This window comes from Peromyscus eremicus, chromosome 4, assembly GCF_949786415.1.
Source record: "Peromyscus eremicus chromosome 4, PerEre_H2_v1, whole genome shotgun sequence".
NCBI lineage: Eukaryota > Metazoa > Chordata > Mammalia > Rodentia > Cricetidae > Peromyscus > Peromyscus eremicus.
The window spans coordinates 61,857,356-61,873,282 of record NC_081419.1 but is presented as its reverse complement, the minus strand read 5'-3'; the positions used below and the strand labels follow the sequence as shown (position 1 = coordinate 61,873,282).

At 47.2% G+C, this 15,927-nt stretch overlaps 1 protein-coding gene across 1 annotated transcript; it reads right to left on the bottom strand.

Moving 5' to 3' along the window:
- Positions 1–10,075: 10,075 nt before the first annotated feature.
- Timm10 (translocase of inner mitochondrial membrane 10) lies at positions 10,076–13,245 on the bottom strand. The gene is made up of 2 exons (XM_059259224.1): positions 12,771–13,245; positions 10,076–10,505 (listed from the first exon to the last, which is right to left on the bottom strand). The coding sequence occupies exons 1-2, from the start codon at positions 12,839–12,841 to the stop codon at positions 10,304–10,306; spliced, it is 273 nt and encodes a 90-aa protein (XP_059115207.1). The 5' UTR covers positions 12,842–13,245; the 3' UTR covers positions 10,076–10,303.
- Positions 13,246–15,927: the final 2,682 nt, after the last annotated feature.

The following is a 15,927-nucleotide window of genomic DNA, read 5'->3' as shown; positions in this document are numbered from 1 at the left end:
TCTGTTGACCCCCTGAACTAACGTTTGACAGTGTTCTCTGCATCTTTGTTCAAAACAACCAAAGACTTGGCTGGCGTTAGACTGGATGCTGAAAAGGCTTGGATGGGGTTTTGAACTGTGAAATCAAAAAGGAGTGTTTTCTTCTGAGAGTCAGAACTCTTTTGGAGTTTATATGCTCCAGTTGCGAGTCTGCATTTTAAAAACTGACTAACCTGGGTTACTTGGGGCATCTTAATCTCTCAGAGCTTCAGTTGAATTTGCCTGCCTGTCAAGAGGAGGTAGAATAAAGGATGCAATTGTAATGCTGAGTACGCTTGACATGGTAAGCATAGTAAATATTAACTGTTGCGGCTGTTGTCCTTAATATTTCACAAGACTCTGTGATCAGGCTCTTCTGGTCGACAAATGATGGATTTTAATCAATCATTCTTCTCACCTGGCCTCAAGTTCCTCCTCCGAATAACAAAGAAGGTATTCAGTACTTATTTGGACAATGGTGCAGATTAAGGAAATAATTATGCTGAAGGAAAACACGGATGCGGATTAATTCGGTGCATTAAGAGTGAAAAAAGACGGGCGGTGGTGGCGCACGCCTTTAATCCCAGCACTTGGGAGGCAGAGCCAGGCGGATCTCTGTGAGTTCGAGGCCAGCCTGGGCTAAGAGTGAGTTCCAGGAAAGGCGCAAAGCTACACAGAGAAACCCTGTCTTGGAAAAAAAAAAAAAAAAAAAAGAGTGAAAAAAGAGTAGTTAAGTGATGATGACGCACACCTTTAATCCCTGCACTTGGAAGGCAGAAGCAGGCGGGTCTCTGAGTTCCAAGCCAGCCTGGTCTACAGAGGCAGTTTCAGAGCAGCCAGGGCTACACAGAGAAATCCTGTCTCCAGGGGGAAAAAAAAAAGTCAAAGTGTGGGGCTGGGGACACGACTCAGTTGGTAAAGTGCTTGCTTAGTACACTTGATCCTGGAGGTTCCATCCAAAGCACAGCCCAAACCAGCCGCGTGTCTATAGCAACGGAGAGATAGAGGCGAAGGAATCAGAAGTTGAAGGTCATCTTGAAACTGCAAGTTAGAGGTCAGCCTGAGTTACGTGCAACCCTGTCTCAGAAGAAAAATGCGTGAAGATCACAGCAGATGGCAGCCACAGAGCTCTGGAGGGGCATGGAGAAGTGGAGAGCTCCACAAAGGTGGGAGGTAGGGAGTCAGTCCCTGAACCCCTGAGCAGCTGAGCCACAACACCAAGAAAGGAGCTAACACTGTCAAGTGACTACGATAGATATGATGGGCACTTTCCAAAACGAAAGTCATTAAGTGTTCAGCTCATCCCAGTGTGCTTCAAACCTCGCAAGTTTTCACATGGGGAGTAGCCAAGGTTTGCAGCTAGACCACAGCGATTGGAGGCAGGCCTGCCTGGCTTGTAATTTTTCTGATGTTTTCATTTCTGCGAGCCAGGTGAAGGAACAGCTAAGCAAAAGCTTGGCAGCAGAAAGGCACGGGGAGTTCTCTGGCAACGGCACATGTAGGCTTTGGTGGTGGTTTTCCTTCTTAAAATGCCTTGCTGGCTGCAGGGTGAAAAGTATGGCTGAGCAATAGAGCTCTTGCATATGTATGTGCTCCATTCCAGAAAGATGTGCGCATACACACACACACACACACACACACACACACACACACACACATGCTTCCAGACCTTTCACCTCAGGGTCAATTTTTTTTTTTTTTCTTTTTCGAGACAGGGTTTCTCTGTGTAGTTTTGGTGCCTGTCTTGGATCTTGCTCTGTAGACCAGGCTGGCCTCGAACTCACAGAGATCCTCCTGGCTCTGCCTCCCGAGTGCTGGGATTAAAGGCATGCGCTGCCACCGCCCGGCCGAGGGTCAAATTTTTTGCTCAGTACACGGAGCCCTACAGGAGAGGTTCTAACTCAAGAGCATCATGGTTCCTCTTGAGACTACGATAAAATATGAATCCATTATCTATGAAAATGTTTCATGAGCACGAGCACAGACATTCGCAATGAAATTGCAGTGGGGTTGTGAGCCCCAACCACAAGACTTTAGTGTCCATGAACTGTGTCTGGAAGGCTTGCTCTTCCTCATCCTATCCAATGTTCTCATCTTCCTCTTGGGGACTCTGAGCTCTGCGAAGTCAGGAGCGTTGGCTGTGTTCACTGCTTCTGTACCCCAAACACCTAAGAGGTGCTCACGGAGCAGATGTGCAGGGAAGAGCCCGGCCAGCTGGTTTCGCGCCTTCCTGTCTCTGCACCTGTTCTTCCTTCTTGTGGGAGTGACAGATTCACTTCTTCATTTCGGATTCACCCATCCTTCCAGCACTGCTCCAGCTTCACCTTTGTTTGGAAGCCGCCCACGGATCCCCAAACACTGTGCTGACCTCTTCCGATGCCTCCTGCTGGTCTAAAACGATCAGTGTCCTCCCTCTCCTTCCCTACTCCATCGGCTGTAAGTCTGTTGGGTGCAAGAACAACCGTGTTGTAGGTAATTTGTACCGCTGTTGCCTATCGCAGACCTGGCATACAGTAAACTGCGGGTAAACATTTGTTGAATAAATGAGAAGGGAGAGGCAGGAAATCAAGCTGGGAAGGGAGGCTAGGATGACTTTGAAATGACGTCCATGAAGCCAAGGACTTACAGTGCTGTGAACTGTAGTAACTCCTGTGTTTTGTTGTTTTCTTTTCTTTTGGTTTTGTTGGAAGGGGACAGACATGGTTAAGTTTGTACGTTTAATGAAAAGAAGGTATATTGGGAAGGAAAGCTTAAGTAAGTAGGAAGCAGCTGGGTGGTGGTGGCGCACACCTTTAATCCCAGCACTCGAGAGGCAGAGCCAGGTGGATCTCTGTGAGTTCGAGGCCAGCCTGGGCTACAGAGCAAGATCCAGGACAGGTACCAAAACTACACAGAGAAACCCTGTCTCGAAAAAACAAAATGAATAAGTAGGAAGCCAGTGTAATAGCTCAGATTGTGAGGGGTGGAAAGGCCACATATTTTCACACACGCCTATAATCCCAGCACTTGGGAAGCAGAGACAAGGCAGGATGACAGGCACACCTGCAAGGCCAGTTCCAGGCCAGAGCTACAGAGCAAGACTAAGACCAGAAAACTGGGGACGCTGGAGAGATGGCTCAGCCATTAAGAGTACTTGTTGTTCTTGCAGACGACCTGGGTTGGGCTCCCAGCCACCCACGTGGCAGCTCACAACTTTGTGTGACATCAGTTCAATGGAACTCGGTGCCCTCTTCTGGCATCCACAGGTACTGCAAGCATATGGTGCACTTGCATGCCTTCTGGCAAAACACTCAGCATACATAAAATAAAAATAAATAAATCTTAAAGATTCTATTCCAGAGGAGCACATGAGGTCTCAGAAAGCCTCACAAGGGCCGTGGTGGGAATGTATAATTGGAGGGTGTAAGATATGCCACTATGGGAATATATAATTGGAGAATGTATGATATGCCACTGTGTTAATGTATAATTGAGGAGGGGAGATGGATCTCATCAGGGGCTCAGGGAATGGTCTTTAAGGGTGGTGTGTAAGCTGAGATCTGAGATAGCTTTAGGGACAGAATCAGCAGGATTTATCAGTTCCCAATCCTCACATGAAGGATTCAATTCCTAGAGCTCGAGAGAAGCACACAGAGGAAGGGATTGTAGCGCAGGTTGCCACTGAAAGCCTCCAGGCCATCCTGCTGGGTCTTCTAAGACTATGAGGATGGCTCAGCAGTTTAAAGTGACCGTTCTCTCCCCTCTCTTGCTCCTCAGCCATTGCCGCCTATGTCAACATCAGACCAATTCTTCCCAGGCTGGAGTACTGGAGACACCCCAGATTCTGTTCCTCACTTCTCTCTTCACACGCAGCCTGCCAGTAGCCTGTGGTTCCCACCTTCTAAAGACTCCTTGTCTCCATACACTGGCCTTCCCAGCCCCTGCTGCTCACTGAACTCAAGATGGACCCTCACAACGTGGCCTTCCCAGTCCCACCCCATTTGACCCCACCTATAACCTGCATCATCTACTGGAAACAGTTTTATCTGGCCACTCCCCTTGAAATGCCTTCAGTGTCCTTTTGTCACTGGAGTTAGGGTCAGTGGTTATTCTCTTGACAGTCCAGGCTCAGCCTCTTGTCCACAACAAGTCAATTAGAAGAACCAAATTAACAGTGAAAAACAAACAATCTATTTAATGTGGCCACGTAGAGAAAAGGAACAAAGAGATACAGTGACCCTGCACCCCAAGTCCATCTTTAGGGTCCTCGCATGAGGTTTAGGCTTAAGTAGAGAGCTACAGGTATGCAAAGCTGAACAGTCTGGTCAGGGTGTGGTTTCTGCCCATAACTGACCCATCATTGTTTAGACTTTAGTTTCATCCTGCAAGGTGGTCTGATCGGTTGTCAGAAATGTGTGAAGTCTGCTTCCAAGAGACAAGGGCCCTCTGGCTGGCACTCGGCTTCAGCATTTCTCTCCTCCAGCATGAGAGTCCTGAAGAAGTCCCAGTTCATTGTCGACCATTATTTTAATAATAACCAAACGAGGAGCTTTAGGGTATCTTTATGTCGTTCACATGGTCCCACCCTGCTAGACTCAAACAATGAGCCCTGACTCTGTCAACTGTGCCTCCATGATGCTTCCAACTCCTCTTTCTAGTCTCTGTGATGTGGCCCTGCTACCCTCCTTCACACCATTAACACTTCATACTCTCTCCCACCTCGAGTTCATCTTGGGCCCAGAACATTCTTCTGACCTGGCATAGTAAACTAATCCTTCAAATCAGAATGAAGGTGATTTCCATAAGTGCCCGATTCTTTGCAATAACTTCCCGGGCTCAATCTGTAAATCCCTTTGTTGTGTGGTCTATATAACATTTGACTTTTCCTGTGATAAACTCATCAAGGTGTGCCTGTTTCCTCTGATGGACTGTATACTTTTCAGGGTAGGTGCCTGCATATGCCTTCCCTCTGGCCACCCACCCTCCAGGCCCACTGCCTGGCAACTCGTACTCACCCTTTGAATCTCGCTAGCCTACCACTTTGGGGGAGGCAGCCTTCACTGGATACCCAGATTATGAGCACATTCCTTCTCGTAGCCACACAGCTCCTTAAATACCTTTTGTAAAACTTATTGAAGGGTTATTACAGTTCAAGGAGGACACTGGAGACAGACTGTCCTTCTGGGTAAGAGATTTATTAGGAGAAATATTAACACCATGGAAAATGGCATGTGGGGGGTTCTGAGAAGAGCGCAGACCCCAATACTGTAGACAGACAGCATGGAAGGGGCCAAGTGAGGGGTCCCTTCTTACAGGTTTCAGAGGAAGAGGAAAATTCCATGCACCGTTCATTGACGAGTATCCACAGCACAGGCCTGCCTCTGATTTCCAGGGATTCTGGGTAGGAGGTCTCACATAAAGCAAGAAAGGAATTTTGTTAGTGTGTGATTTGGAGGATGTGGGGGTAACTGGAGAGGAGGGGCACATTTACTTGCAGTGTACCCATTACCTGGGTGAGTGTGGGGTGACACTGGTACCCGCTGATATCTTGGGAGTCTAGTAGCCTGGTTCTGTCCTTGAGGAAGTAAGGGTGCCAGTGAGATGGCTCAGTGGGTGGATGCTTGCCTCCGAGCCTGTGTTCAGTCCCTGGAATCCACATGGCAACAGGTGAAAACTGATGCTTGCAAGTTTCCCCTGACCTCTGACATATGTACACATATGTACCCACTAAATTTTTTTTTTTTAATTAGGGCACCTCTGGCCCTGCCCCTCACTGGCTGGTGGAGAGCTGCCCTCCCCCTACTGGAGAGCTGACCCCACTCCACAGGCATAGGAGAGCCAGCTTCACCCCTCACCTGAGGGGGGTAGTCCCAATGGCCAGGTCAGACCAGCTCAGCTACCACCCAGGCACACATCCAGGGCTTTGAGTTGGCACTCCCCAACATCTACCCCATCTGACCTGCTGGAGAGTGAAGGGACAGGTCCTGCAGAACCATGGCGGCAGGATCTCCACGACTCCGGGCAACAGCAGGATATCTGAGAGGAGTTTCGGTGAGGGTCCAGTATTGATGGTGTACCAGAAACCAGGGGCCTTGAACCTGACCAACAAGTCATTACACAATGAACATTTGCAAGGAAAGCTCTTTGGACAAAAGAGTAGATTGCATGATACACCACACTGCAGCTCCCAGTGCCGCTGAGATCGATGAAGAGGCGAGGGAGAGGCAGGGAAGATGGAGGACTGAAGTGGGTTTTTTTGTTTGTTTTTGGTTTTTGCTTGTTTGTTTTAATTTTCTTATATGTCTTTTTTATTTTTATTATTTCTTTTTAAGTTTTACTTGGGGAGTGGACGATACAAGGGTGAAGGGTAGATATGGAAGGATTATGAAATGAGTGGGACTGGGGTGTATGAAGTGAAATTCCCAAAGAGTCAATAAAAAATTGTGTTTAAAATAAATAAATGAGGGCACCTGCTATTCATCTGGAATCCAGGCTCCTGGGGAATCGGCTAGAGGGTAAGAGACAGGCTCTGGGTAGGGGGCTTGCCAGTTCCTTTACAGGAGCTGTGAGACAGAAGCTGCTATACGAGTGTGGCTTGCTCGGCTCCTAGTCCAAACCTAATGACTCTCACAAGCATAAAACCGCCTGGTTTGGGTATTTGTCCCACCAACGAGATCTTTTAGAACCTCATTCCACTGCGTCCTGTCACATAAGACAACGCTCATTACAAACTGCTCTCAGCTTAGCACACACGAGCTCCTGCACATTGAGAAAACAGGTCTTAGCTTTTGTCAGATTTTTAAAGGGGTCTGAGACCTGAAAGAGTCTAAGCCTTTCGTTAGGCTCTGAAAGGTCTGTCTGCTCTTCGGAACAGCATCCTCCACTACAATGTAAGCTCTAAGAGGGCAAGTGTCTTACTCTGTTTTGCTCTGATGTATCCCCAGGGCCTAGAATGGTACCCAACACATTCTTGCATAGGTGTAAAGAAATGACCAGGAGTCTCAGACAACAAAAGTACGATCTGTCTGTGGCTGAGTTACCCCAAAATATAAGGCTTTTAGCAAACATTTATTATCCAAGCTTCTCCAGGTTAGTAGGAGATAAGGTGTGACTTGACTGGGTCTTGACCTTCAATGTCTCTCCCAGACTGCAAAGTGTGAATCAGGGGTGCCATCTGCAAGCTAAGCAGGGGCAGGCGCACTCACACAATGGAGCATTCACCATGTAAGGGTTGCTTACCACAGGGGCCTCTTCACAGGTCCTCACAACGTGGGAGCTGGCTTCATCGGAGTTAGCAAGGAAGGGAAGAAGTGCATGTAGTCCCTCATAACTATATCCTATCACCTTAGCTAAGATCTTTTTATAAGAAGTCAATCTCGTGATCCCGTGCACACTGCACACAGGGAGAGGATCCATCTAAGAGCAAAATACATGGCGGTATTACCTGAGGCCCCGGAAACCTTAGAAGTTGCCTACCACAACATACTAACCGAAGAAGGCTTAGACCAGAGCCTACTGGGTCAGGCTGGGGAGGGGGAGGCAAAAACTAGCGGTGAGAGATTTGATGGACAGCTGAGGCTTTGCCCACCTTCCAACAGGCTGCTATCAACCTGTAACGCAGATCTACAGATCTTCTGACTTTTTAAAAGTAGCCAAAGCCCGGTGGTGGCGTGTGCCTTTAATCCCAGCATTTGGGAGGCAGAGGCAGGCAAATCTCTGTGTTCAAGGCCAGCCTGGTCTACAAAGTGAGTTCCGGGACAGCCAGGACTATTACATGGAGAAACCCTGTTTAGAGAACACCCCCCCCAAAAAAAAATAGCCAAAGCCTAGATTTTTGTGAGATATTTCCTGATTTTTAAACCTGGGAAAATCAAGCAAAACCACATCTGGGTTTACACTTCCTCCCAATGGCAGGAAGGACCTAATTCAGTCTTATTTCTCCCACCCTTTGAATATGTCTACTATCTCTCCAGTCCTTCACTCCACCCAACTTGTTCATTGGCCGCAAAAACCTAACCAACTCATTCTGTGCATGTCCACAGAAAATGGTCTAAAAATGAAAAATTGCTGCAATATTGTCTCCCTAGGGAACTGCCCTTAAGTCAAGAACAACGGCTTAAGTAGCCTCGGGTCTGTGACTTGGGATCTCAGCTCTGCCTTGGACAAGTGATTAACTCTTGAGAGCCTCAGCCTCTTCATCCATAAAACGCAACCGTTGTACCTGCCTCAGAGTTGTCCTAACATTAAGCAAAATAACGCATGTGAGGCCCTCAGCAGAGCCTAGCCACGGCAACTCAATAAACATGAGCTGGTCTTCTGTCATCACCCCTCTCCTGTCTGCACCACGTCCCTCCTTGATCCGTTATTTCCTGTCACCTAACACTATCTGGCTGGGAGAGGAAGCCTTTGGAAAGCAGAGCTGTCACCATCACTGAGAGGTTTAAATCCTCTAACAGGCTGCTGATGCCTTCAGCAAGCGAAAATCCAAATAGTTTAACACAACCCACTCCCTAGGCTGTTCTGGAGCTGAGCCTGCCCAGGCTTCTGGGCGCATCGCTCAGCTCTTGTCTTCACACTTGGTGTTGCAGCCACTCTGTAGCTGTTCCACAGCGCTCCACACTTCCCTGCCATGGCAAAGCCCTTCTGTTCAGGGGCTACTCGCAAGCTGGAACCTCTTCTCCCTCTGTCCACCGGGCCTTGTTTGTTCCAGCTGTGCACTGTTAAAATACTCATTATGTCCCTTTTTAAACCTGAAGGCAGATACGGTATCTCCTTCCTCACAGTAACTCCTCTCTCTTCCCAGCATTGTGCGCGGCTGGCAGAGGTACTTATGGCGCTGGACCCAACAGCTCAGACCTGAGGGCAGACAGCGCCACCTGCTGGCCTGCGTTTGTATTTCAGCATTTAGAAAGTCCTACATTGTCTTCCCAGCCTAATAAAACAACGGTTTTGAAATTTTACAGAAGTCCATCTAGAGCAGTGGTTCTCTATCTTCCTAATGCTATGACCCTTTGATACAGTTTCGTATGTTGTGGTGACCCCCAACCATAAAATTATTTCGTTGCTACTTCATAACTGTAATTTTGATATTGTTATGAATTGTAATATAAATATCTGGTATGAGGATATTTAATATGTGACTAAGAGGTTACATATTAAGACCCACGGGTTGAGGATCGCTTGCAGTGTCTCCACTAACCATCAAATTTAGCAAATTATTGAGTATTTGACGTACTTCAGATACTTTTCTCCGTGTTTGAGTTACTAGTTTTCACCCTCACCCAAGGAGGCAGGTAGGCCCACATTGCAGTTTTACAGGCAGGGTAACTGAAGCAGTTGTGACTCTCAAGTCAGGCAGCCAGACCTCAGCCAAGACCCAAACCCTGTTTGAACCTGCACCGGGAAGCTGAACAGTCTCTGTGCCCTTCACTGCATCCCAGACACCTCTATCAGGAACGCCTACTTTCAGTCAACAAGTGTCTTCTAGAATGATCCGCACATTCTGAAAGCCACACTCCTCAGACGGAAGTGGGACTTAGCCTCTTCTCAGTCAGTCCTGGCTTCCCCACCGCTCTCCTGTGCCACCTGCGGCAAGCAGCGGCCTCCTGAACCTGCTTCCTTCCTAGACCTTCAGTCTGGATGCGTGGACTCTGTTGGATACTGAGAAGCGACCAAGGAGCAGTCCGATCAGACGGACACAGATGGTGAGAGCCATCTAGATCACGTTCCATGATGCTCGGCTAGCCTCCTGCCTTGACAATGCCATCTAGAGCAGAGTCTGGCTACTTGCTTCCTAAATCCACCCACTGTCACTTCCTCTAGATCATTTCATTTTAGTATGTGCTATGGGTAGAAATGACTGCTTGCCTCCACTTAATATCTAATCAAACATTTGTAGTGCTTCCCACCCGAGTCACAGCAAGCAGCACACCCTGAACAAAAACCTACTGATCTCACTAGTCTACAGTCCTGAAACAAAACCCAACCCCCAAACAAAGAGAAAGACCCATCTCATCCAATTCCATCTACTGTCCGGTGCTCTAGCTGAGTCATTACTCTCAAATACTAAAGACACTGCTTTTCACAAATCTGTTTTAATACAGATATATACATATACACACATACACAGTCACAAACCAGCGTGACAAATTCCCCTTCTTTAGTCAGGAGAGCTCTACCACACCCAGGGGTCCTGGAGACGCTCCAGTGAGCCTAAGCATGACAGTTTTCACATACGACACCCATTAGGGAACACTTAAATCGGGTAAGTGGCAAGGTGCACCCCAGGTGTATACTGCCTGGGGCCTCATGCGGGTCCAGAGCTCTGCTGTACCCTCTTCATCAGCTCTTCATCCTGCATAGACAGCTCTGTCAACTTTTTGCCCATCCTTTCATGGATGTCCAAGTACTTGGATACACATCGGTCCAGGCACACAGACTCCCCTTTGGACAGCTCTGCTTCCTTGTAGTGGGGAGGCACACATTTCCGGTGGCAGGCACTGGTCATTCTGGGATTAGAGGGGGACAAGGTTGTATCAGTAACTTCCTGTGGCAACCCAGGACCCTTCAACAACTCCAACCCTCCAGTACTGATTTTTGTCTCACCCTCTCCCCCAAGAAACCAGTGGAAATTCTGTTTTCATTTCAAATGCCTTGGAAGGTTCTTCAGAGTAAGAACCTTGTTTGAGACATGTATAAGACTAGTTAAAGAGGAAGGACTTGCTGGATACTGGCTGTGTACCAGGCATCATGCTAAATGCTAACACAGACTCTGTTACGTAACCCTCACAGTAGCTCAGTGGGGTTAACACAATCAAATCCCCAATCGTACAGACAAGGAAATTAAGACAGAGCAGCTCAGTAATTTGCTAAGGATCATACAAAGCCAAATAGTCTGACCTCACAGTCTGCATTTTAAAAACCATTCCAGCCGAGTGGTGGTGGTGCACGCCATCAATTTCAGCACTTAGGAGGCAGAGGCACGCAGATCTCTGAGTTTGAGGCCAGCCAGGTCTACAGAGCCAGTTCCAGGACAGCCAAGGCTGTTATACAGAGAAACCCTGTCTTGAAAAATCAATAATAATAATAATAATAATGAAAATAAAATTCTAATTTGTGGCCTCCAAGATAAATCAACCAATGAGAAGAGCTTCTGCTGACTAAAACCCCCAAGTTTCTCACTGTTTCCTGAATGATATGCTTGATGCTAAAGGCTTTCATGTTCAATACTGGTAATGTCATCATGAAGTAATGTTTATTATGTCAGCTTTATTGATGATATAATCAGTTAGGAGACAACTTGTCCAACGATATTCAGTGGGTGACTGGTACACCAGGATTTGCTTCCAAACTGGCCAAAGAGCTCTAAGCAACAGTTGTGAAGCCAGCCTGAAGTAACGGTTCTGACATTGCTACTGCCCAGCTAGGTACTAGCTATGAGATTACTAAATCCCTCAATGCCTCAATTCCCTATGTTAAAATGGCACTAATAAAATTCACCCACTGATTTTAACTTATTTCTTTCTTTTTTTTTTTTTAAAGACTAGTATCATCTACCCCAGTCTGGCCTCAAACTCACTATGTAACCAAGGACCGTGAACTATTGACTCTCTGGTCTCCACCTCTGAGTGCTGAAATTACAAGCACCACATCAGTATCAAACCAAGGGCTTCCTGCATTCTAGACAAGCACCCTACCAAGAAAGTTATATTCCCATCTCCCAGTGAGTTATTTTAATGGGGGACTGGAAAGATGGCTCAGTGGTTAAGAGAACTTACTGCTCTTGCAGAAGACCTGGGTTCAGTTCCCAGAACCCACATGGCAGCTCACAATTGTCTGTAACTCCAGTTCCAATGGATCTGATGCCCTCTATGGCCTCTTTGGGCATGTGATGTACATACATATACGCAAGCAAAATATCCATACATATAAAAGAAACACAAATAAACAACAACAACAAAAAGAACTTAAAAATGATAATGTATATAAAATGCTTTGCAAGTACCTAACACAGAGTTAAAGTTTAAGGAAGGCTGGGTGTGCACACCTTTAATCCCCAGCACTCAAGACGGAGAGGCTAGTGATCTCTGTGAATTCAAGGCCAGCCTGTATACAGAGCAAATTCCAGGCTAGCCAGGGTTACATCAGGAGACCTTGTCTCCAAAAAAAAAAAAAAGAACAAGAACAAGAAGAAGAGAAGAACAAGAAGAAGAAAAAAGTTTGAATATTAGCTACTAAACGCTATTAACTACTAAATGACTGTTCAGATGGCTCAGGAGGCAGAGGCACTTGCTGCCAAGCCAGAACTTGAGTCCAATCCCTGAGACCCATGGTAGAAGGAAAGATGGACTCCTAGTAAGATGTCCTCGGACCTCCACTAATGTGCTGCTGTGGCATGCATATTGGCACTCATAAACAAACACAAAAACATAAACAAAAGTAATTAAATGGGCTATTTGTTAAAAAAAAAAATGTTAGTGGTAGTTGTTTTTGAAACTCACTAGATCCCGGACTGGAGATTCTCCTTTAGATCCTGGACTGGAGATTCTCCTTCACGCCCCTTTACGTCCTCTAAATAGCCAAGTCCTTCTAGTGACCTGTATTTACTTTAGCCAAGCACAGTGAGGGTGGGGCAGAGGTTAGGGGGTGGGGTGGGACTTGGCTCTACTACCTCATGGAAAGCATTCGTTACAAGTCCTTCACTCTGTCCTGGTAAGGGTGACTCTGGATAATTTCCCAAGACAAGGAAGGTATCGTGGAGTGGTTCTCATTACCTGTTGTACATGTCCGCCATCATCTCCACCTCCAGCTCCGCAGCCAGTTGCTGGGCTCTAAGCGGATCCATGTCAACCTAGCACCGCGGAGAATAGCCTCCTGGTCTTTAGTCCTAGGAGCAGACATGATCGTCAGCACCGACCCCTCCCGCTTCACCCTATGATCCGGGGGCTGGAGGACTCGAGGAATCACAGCGTTTCAGACCAGCAGGGACCACTGCCCTCAGTAAACGTAATCAGCCCTCTTAACCGAAGTGGGAATGAGGCCCTTCAAGGGGACAGTGCCCAGCTCAAGGTCACTCAGGATGTCACGAGCACAGGGCCGGAAACTGAGACCTCTCAATCCCTCGAGATCTCTCCTAGCCAGAGGATGGACGGTAGGAACAGAACAATCGAAGCCCTGGGCCTGGCCCGCACGGCGCTGAGAATCCGACCCTAACCACAACCGAGGCTCCCGGAGCCGGCCCAGACGCTGCGGTTGTCATGGCGACGGCATCATCAGGGTCACTCCGGGGGTCAGACACCGCGGGTCACTCACCACGGCCTGGGGCAGGTCACAGATCCCACGACGTCCCCAATTTCGGGTCAATAGTAAAAAGTTGCCGGGCACCCAGCTAGGCGAAATAAAAAGCACGTGGGTCACTTCCGGGAGGGAAGTCCAACCTCTTCTTTGATCCGGAAGGAAACACCGACCAGGCGGCGCTGGGAAATCGGCTACCATAGAGATGGAGCCACCGGCTGGCTGAATGGAAAACGACTTCAATTTGCTAGAGAGGACTCCAAAGTAGCATAGAGGCTTGAGTGAGGGGCAGAGCGCCAGCAGCCCTGTTAGCCGGCCAGTCCTTGGGCTATCCGGGAGATGTTTGAGTATTTGCAGTACGGAAGGGGCTTGGCTCCCCGAGCCCACTAAGGAGAGCCGACGCCGGGGCGCAGACAGATCTTGTGTGAAGAAGGGAGAATTTTTCCCAAAGGGAGCCTGTCAGTTTTGCATGCTAAAACCACCTGGAGCACGTTTTTAAAAAAAAAAACCTCAATGCCCAGACGTTACCTCATACCCGTGAAATCAGAATCGCTGGGAGTAGGACCCAGGCATTAGTAAACAAACGAGCTGTGTGTGCATCATTAACGGGTGGGGTTGCAGGGAGAAGGATGCAAGGTTGCTGCTCTCAGAAAGAAGAAACACGTACGGAGTTTTTGTTTGTTTTTTTTGAGACAGGGTCTCACGGAAACCAGGCTGCTCTCTAATTTGCTGTATAGCCCAAGATGATCTACAACTTACGATCTTCCTGCCTCTCTCTCTCTCGCTAGTGCTAGGGTTCCAGATGTGCTCCACAATGTCTGATTTAAACTAGGATCACATGCATGCTATAGGCAAGCGCTCTACCAACCCAGCTGCTTTCCCAGCCCTAGAGCATGTTTTATTGTACTTCTTCATTATACCCACACGCACATGCATGAACAATAAAAATAAATAAATAATAAAAAGCGCTGGTTTCAATCTTTTAAAATACTTTTATTAGGGCAAATTCACAACACACAGAAAACACAGTCTAACGAACATCAACATAGTTATCACCAGGATTTAATGATTCTTAAAGTTTAGCCACATTTTCTTGATCTCTTATCGTCTTTAACGACGAAGTCTTTTTTTCCCAAAGTGGTATGCTATTTTCACATCTTCAGCTAATAGTGATTTCTCTCTCTCTCTCTCTCTCTCTCTCTCTCTCTCTCTCTCTCTCTCTCTCTCTCTCTCTCTTTCTCTCTGAGTGCTGAAGGCTGAACCCAGGGTCTCATACATTCCAAGCAAGCAAGCATTCCACCACTGAACTACACCTCTCATTTGGTATACTTTTTAAATTTAAATTTATTCATAAGAGCATGTGCCGTGGGCACATGTGGAGGTCAAAGGACAACTTACGGGGCTGATTCTGTCCTTCCACCACGTGGGTCCAGAGTCATCAAAGTTGTTAGGCATCCTGGTAAGCACCCTTACCCACTAAGCCATCTCAACAGCCCACTTATTTCTTAATGTAATCTATTGCAGGTTTTGGGGTTTTTTTTTGTTTTGGCTTGGTTTTTGGGTTTTGGAGACAGAGTTTCTCTGTGTAGTTTTGGTGCCTGTCCTGGATCTTGCTCTGTAGATTAGGCTGGCCTCAAACTCACAGAGATCTGCCTGGCTCTGCCTCCTGAGTGCAGGAATTAAAGGCGTGTGCCACTGCTGCCCAGCTTATTGCAGGTTTTAAAAGTCAGTTATCTTTCTATGTTGTGTGTGTGTGTGTGAGTGTGGATGCACACATTGTGCACGTGGAGGTTGGAGAATAACCTCTGGTTTCCATTCTTAACTTCCACCATGTTTGACACACAGGCTCTTGTGTTTGCTGCTGCCTATGCCGGGCTAGTTGGCCTGAGAACATCCAAGGATTCGCCTGTCTCTGACTCCTATCTCACTGTAGGAGTCCTGGGATTGTGGACCCATCCTATATCTCTGGTGTTACATGAGTCCTGAGGATCTTAACTTGGGACGTTACTATGGCAAAACAAGCTCTTGACCCACCTGAGCCATCTCACCAGCCCTACTGCAAATATTTTCTCCAACCTCTCAAAAGGGTCTTTTTTTTTTTATTGTAATTAGAACATTTAACATAAGATAATTACTTGTACAATATAGTATTGTTCTTTATATGCACTGTATTGCACAGAAGATCTCTAGAATTTATTCATCTCTAGAATATACTCAATATGTTACAGTCCTTATAGAAAGGTTCTGTATTTGTCACTCACTCTGGGACAGTACTGCTTTCTTGAATTGGGACTCCAGCCCCAAAGAAAGGAATGCAGGATCTCCCCCATTGGGACCTGCCACTCATAAGAGACTCAGAGCCCAAAGATAGATGTCTCCCTGAGCTGTCCTGAGAGGAGCAGAAGGTGAGAGGCTGTCCCAGTAACAGGTAGAAAGCCTCCTTGGCTGTTCCTCATCACTTCTACTTGCCTCTATTGATGACTGTCTGGCCCAGACCACCACAAACTCTTCTGCATCACCAGGTTAGTCTCCTGGCCGCTCTCCCCACTCCTGCTGATACTTCACATCTGACTGTTCTCAAAAGAGCAGCCAGAGTGATGTAAAAAACTAAAATTAGATCATGTCACTCACCCCTAA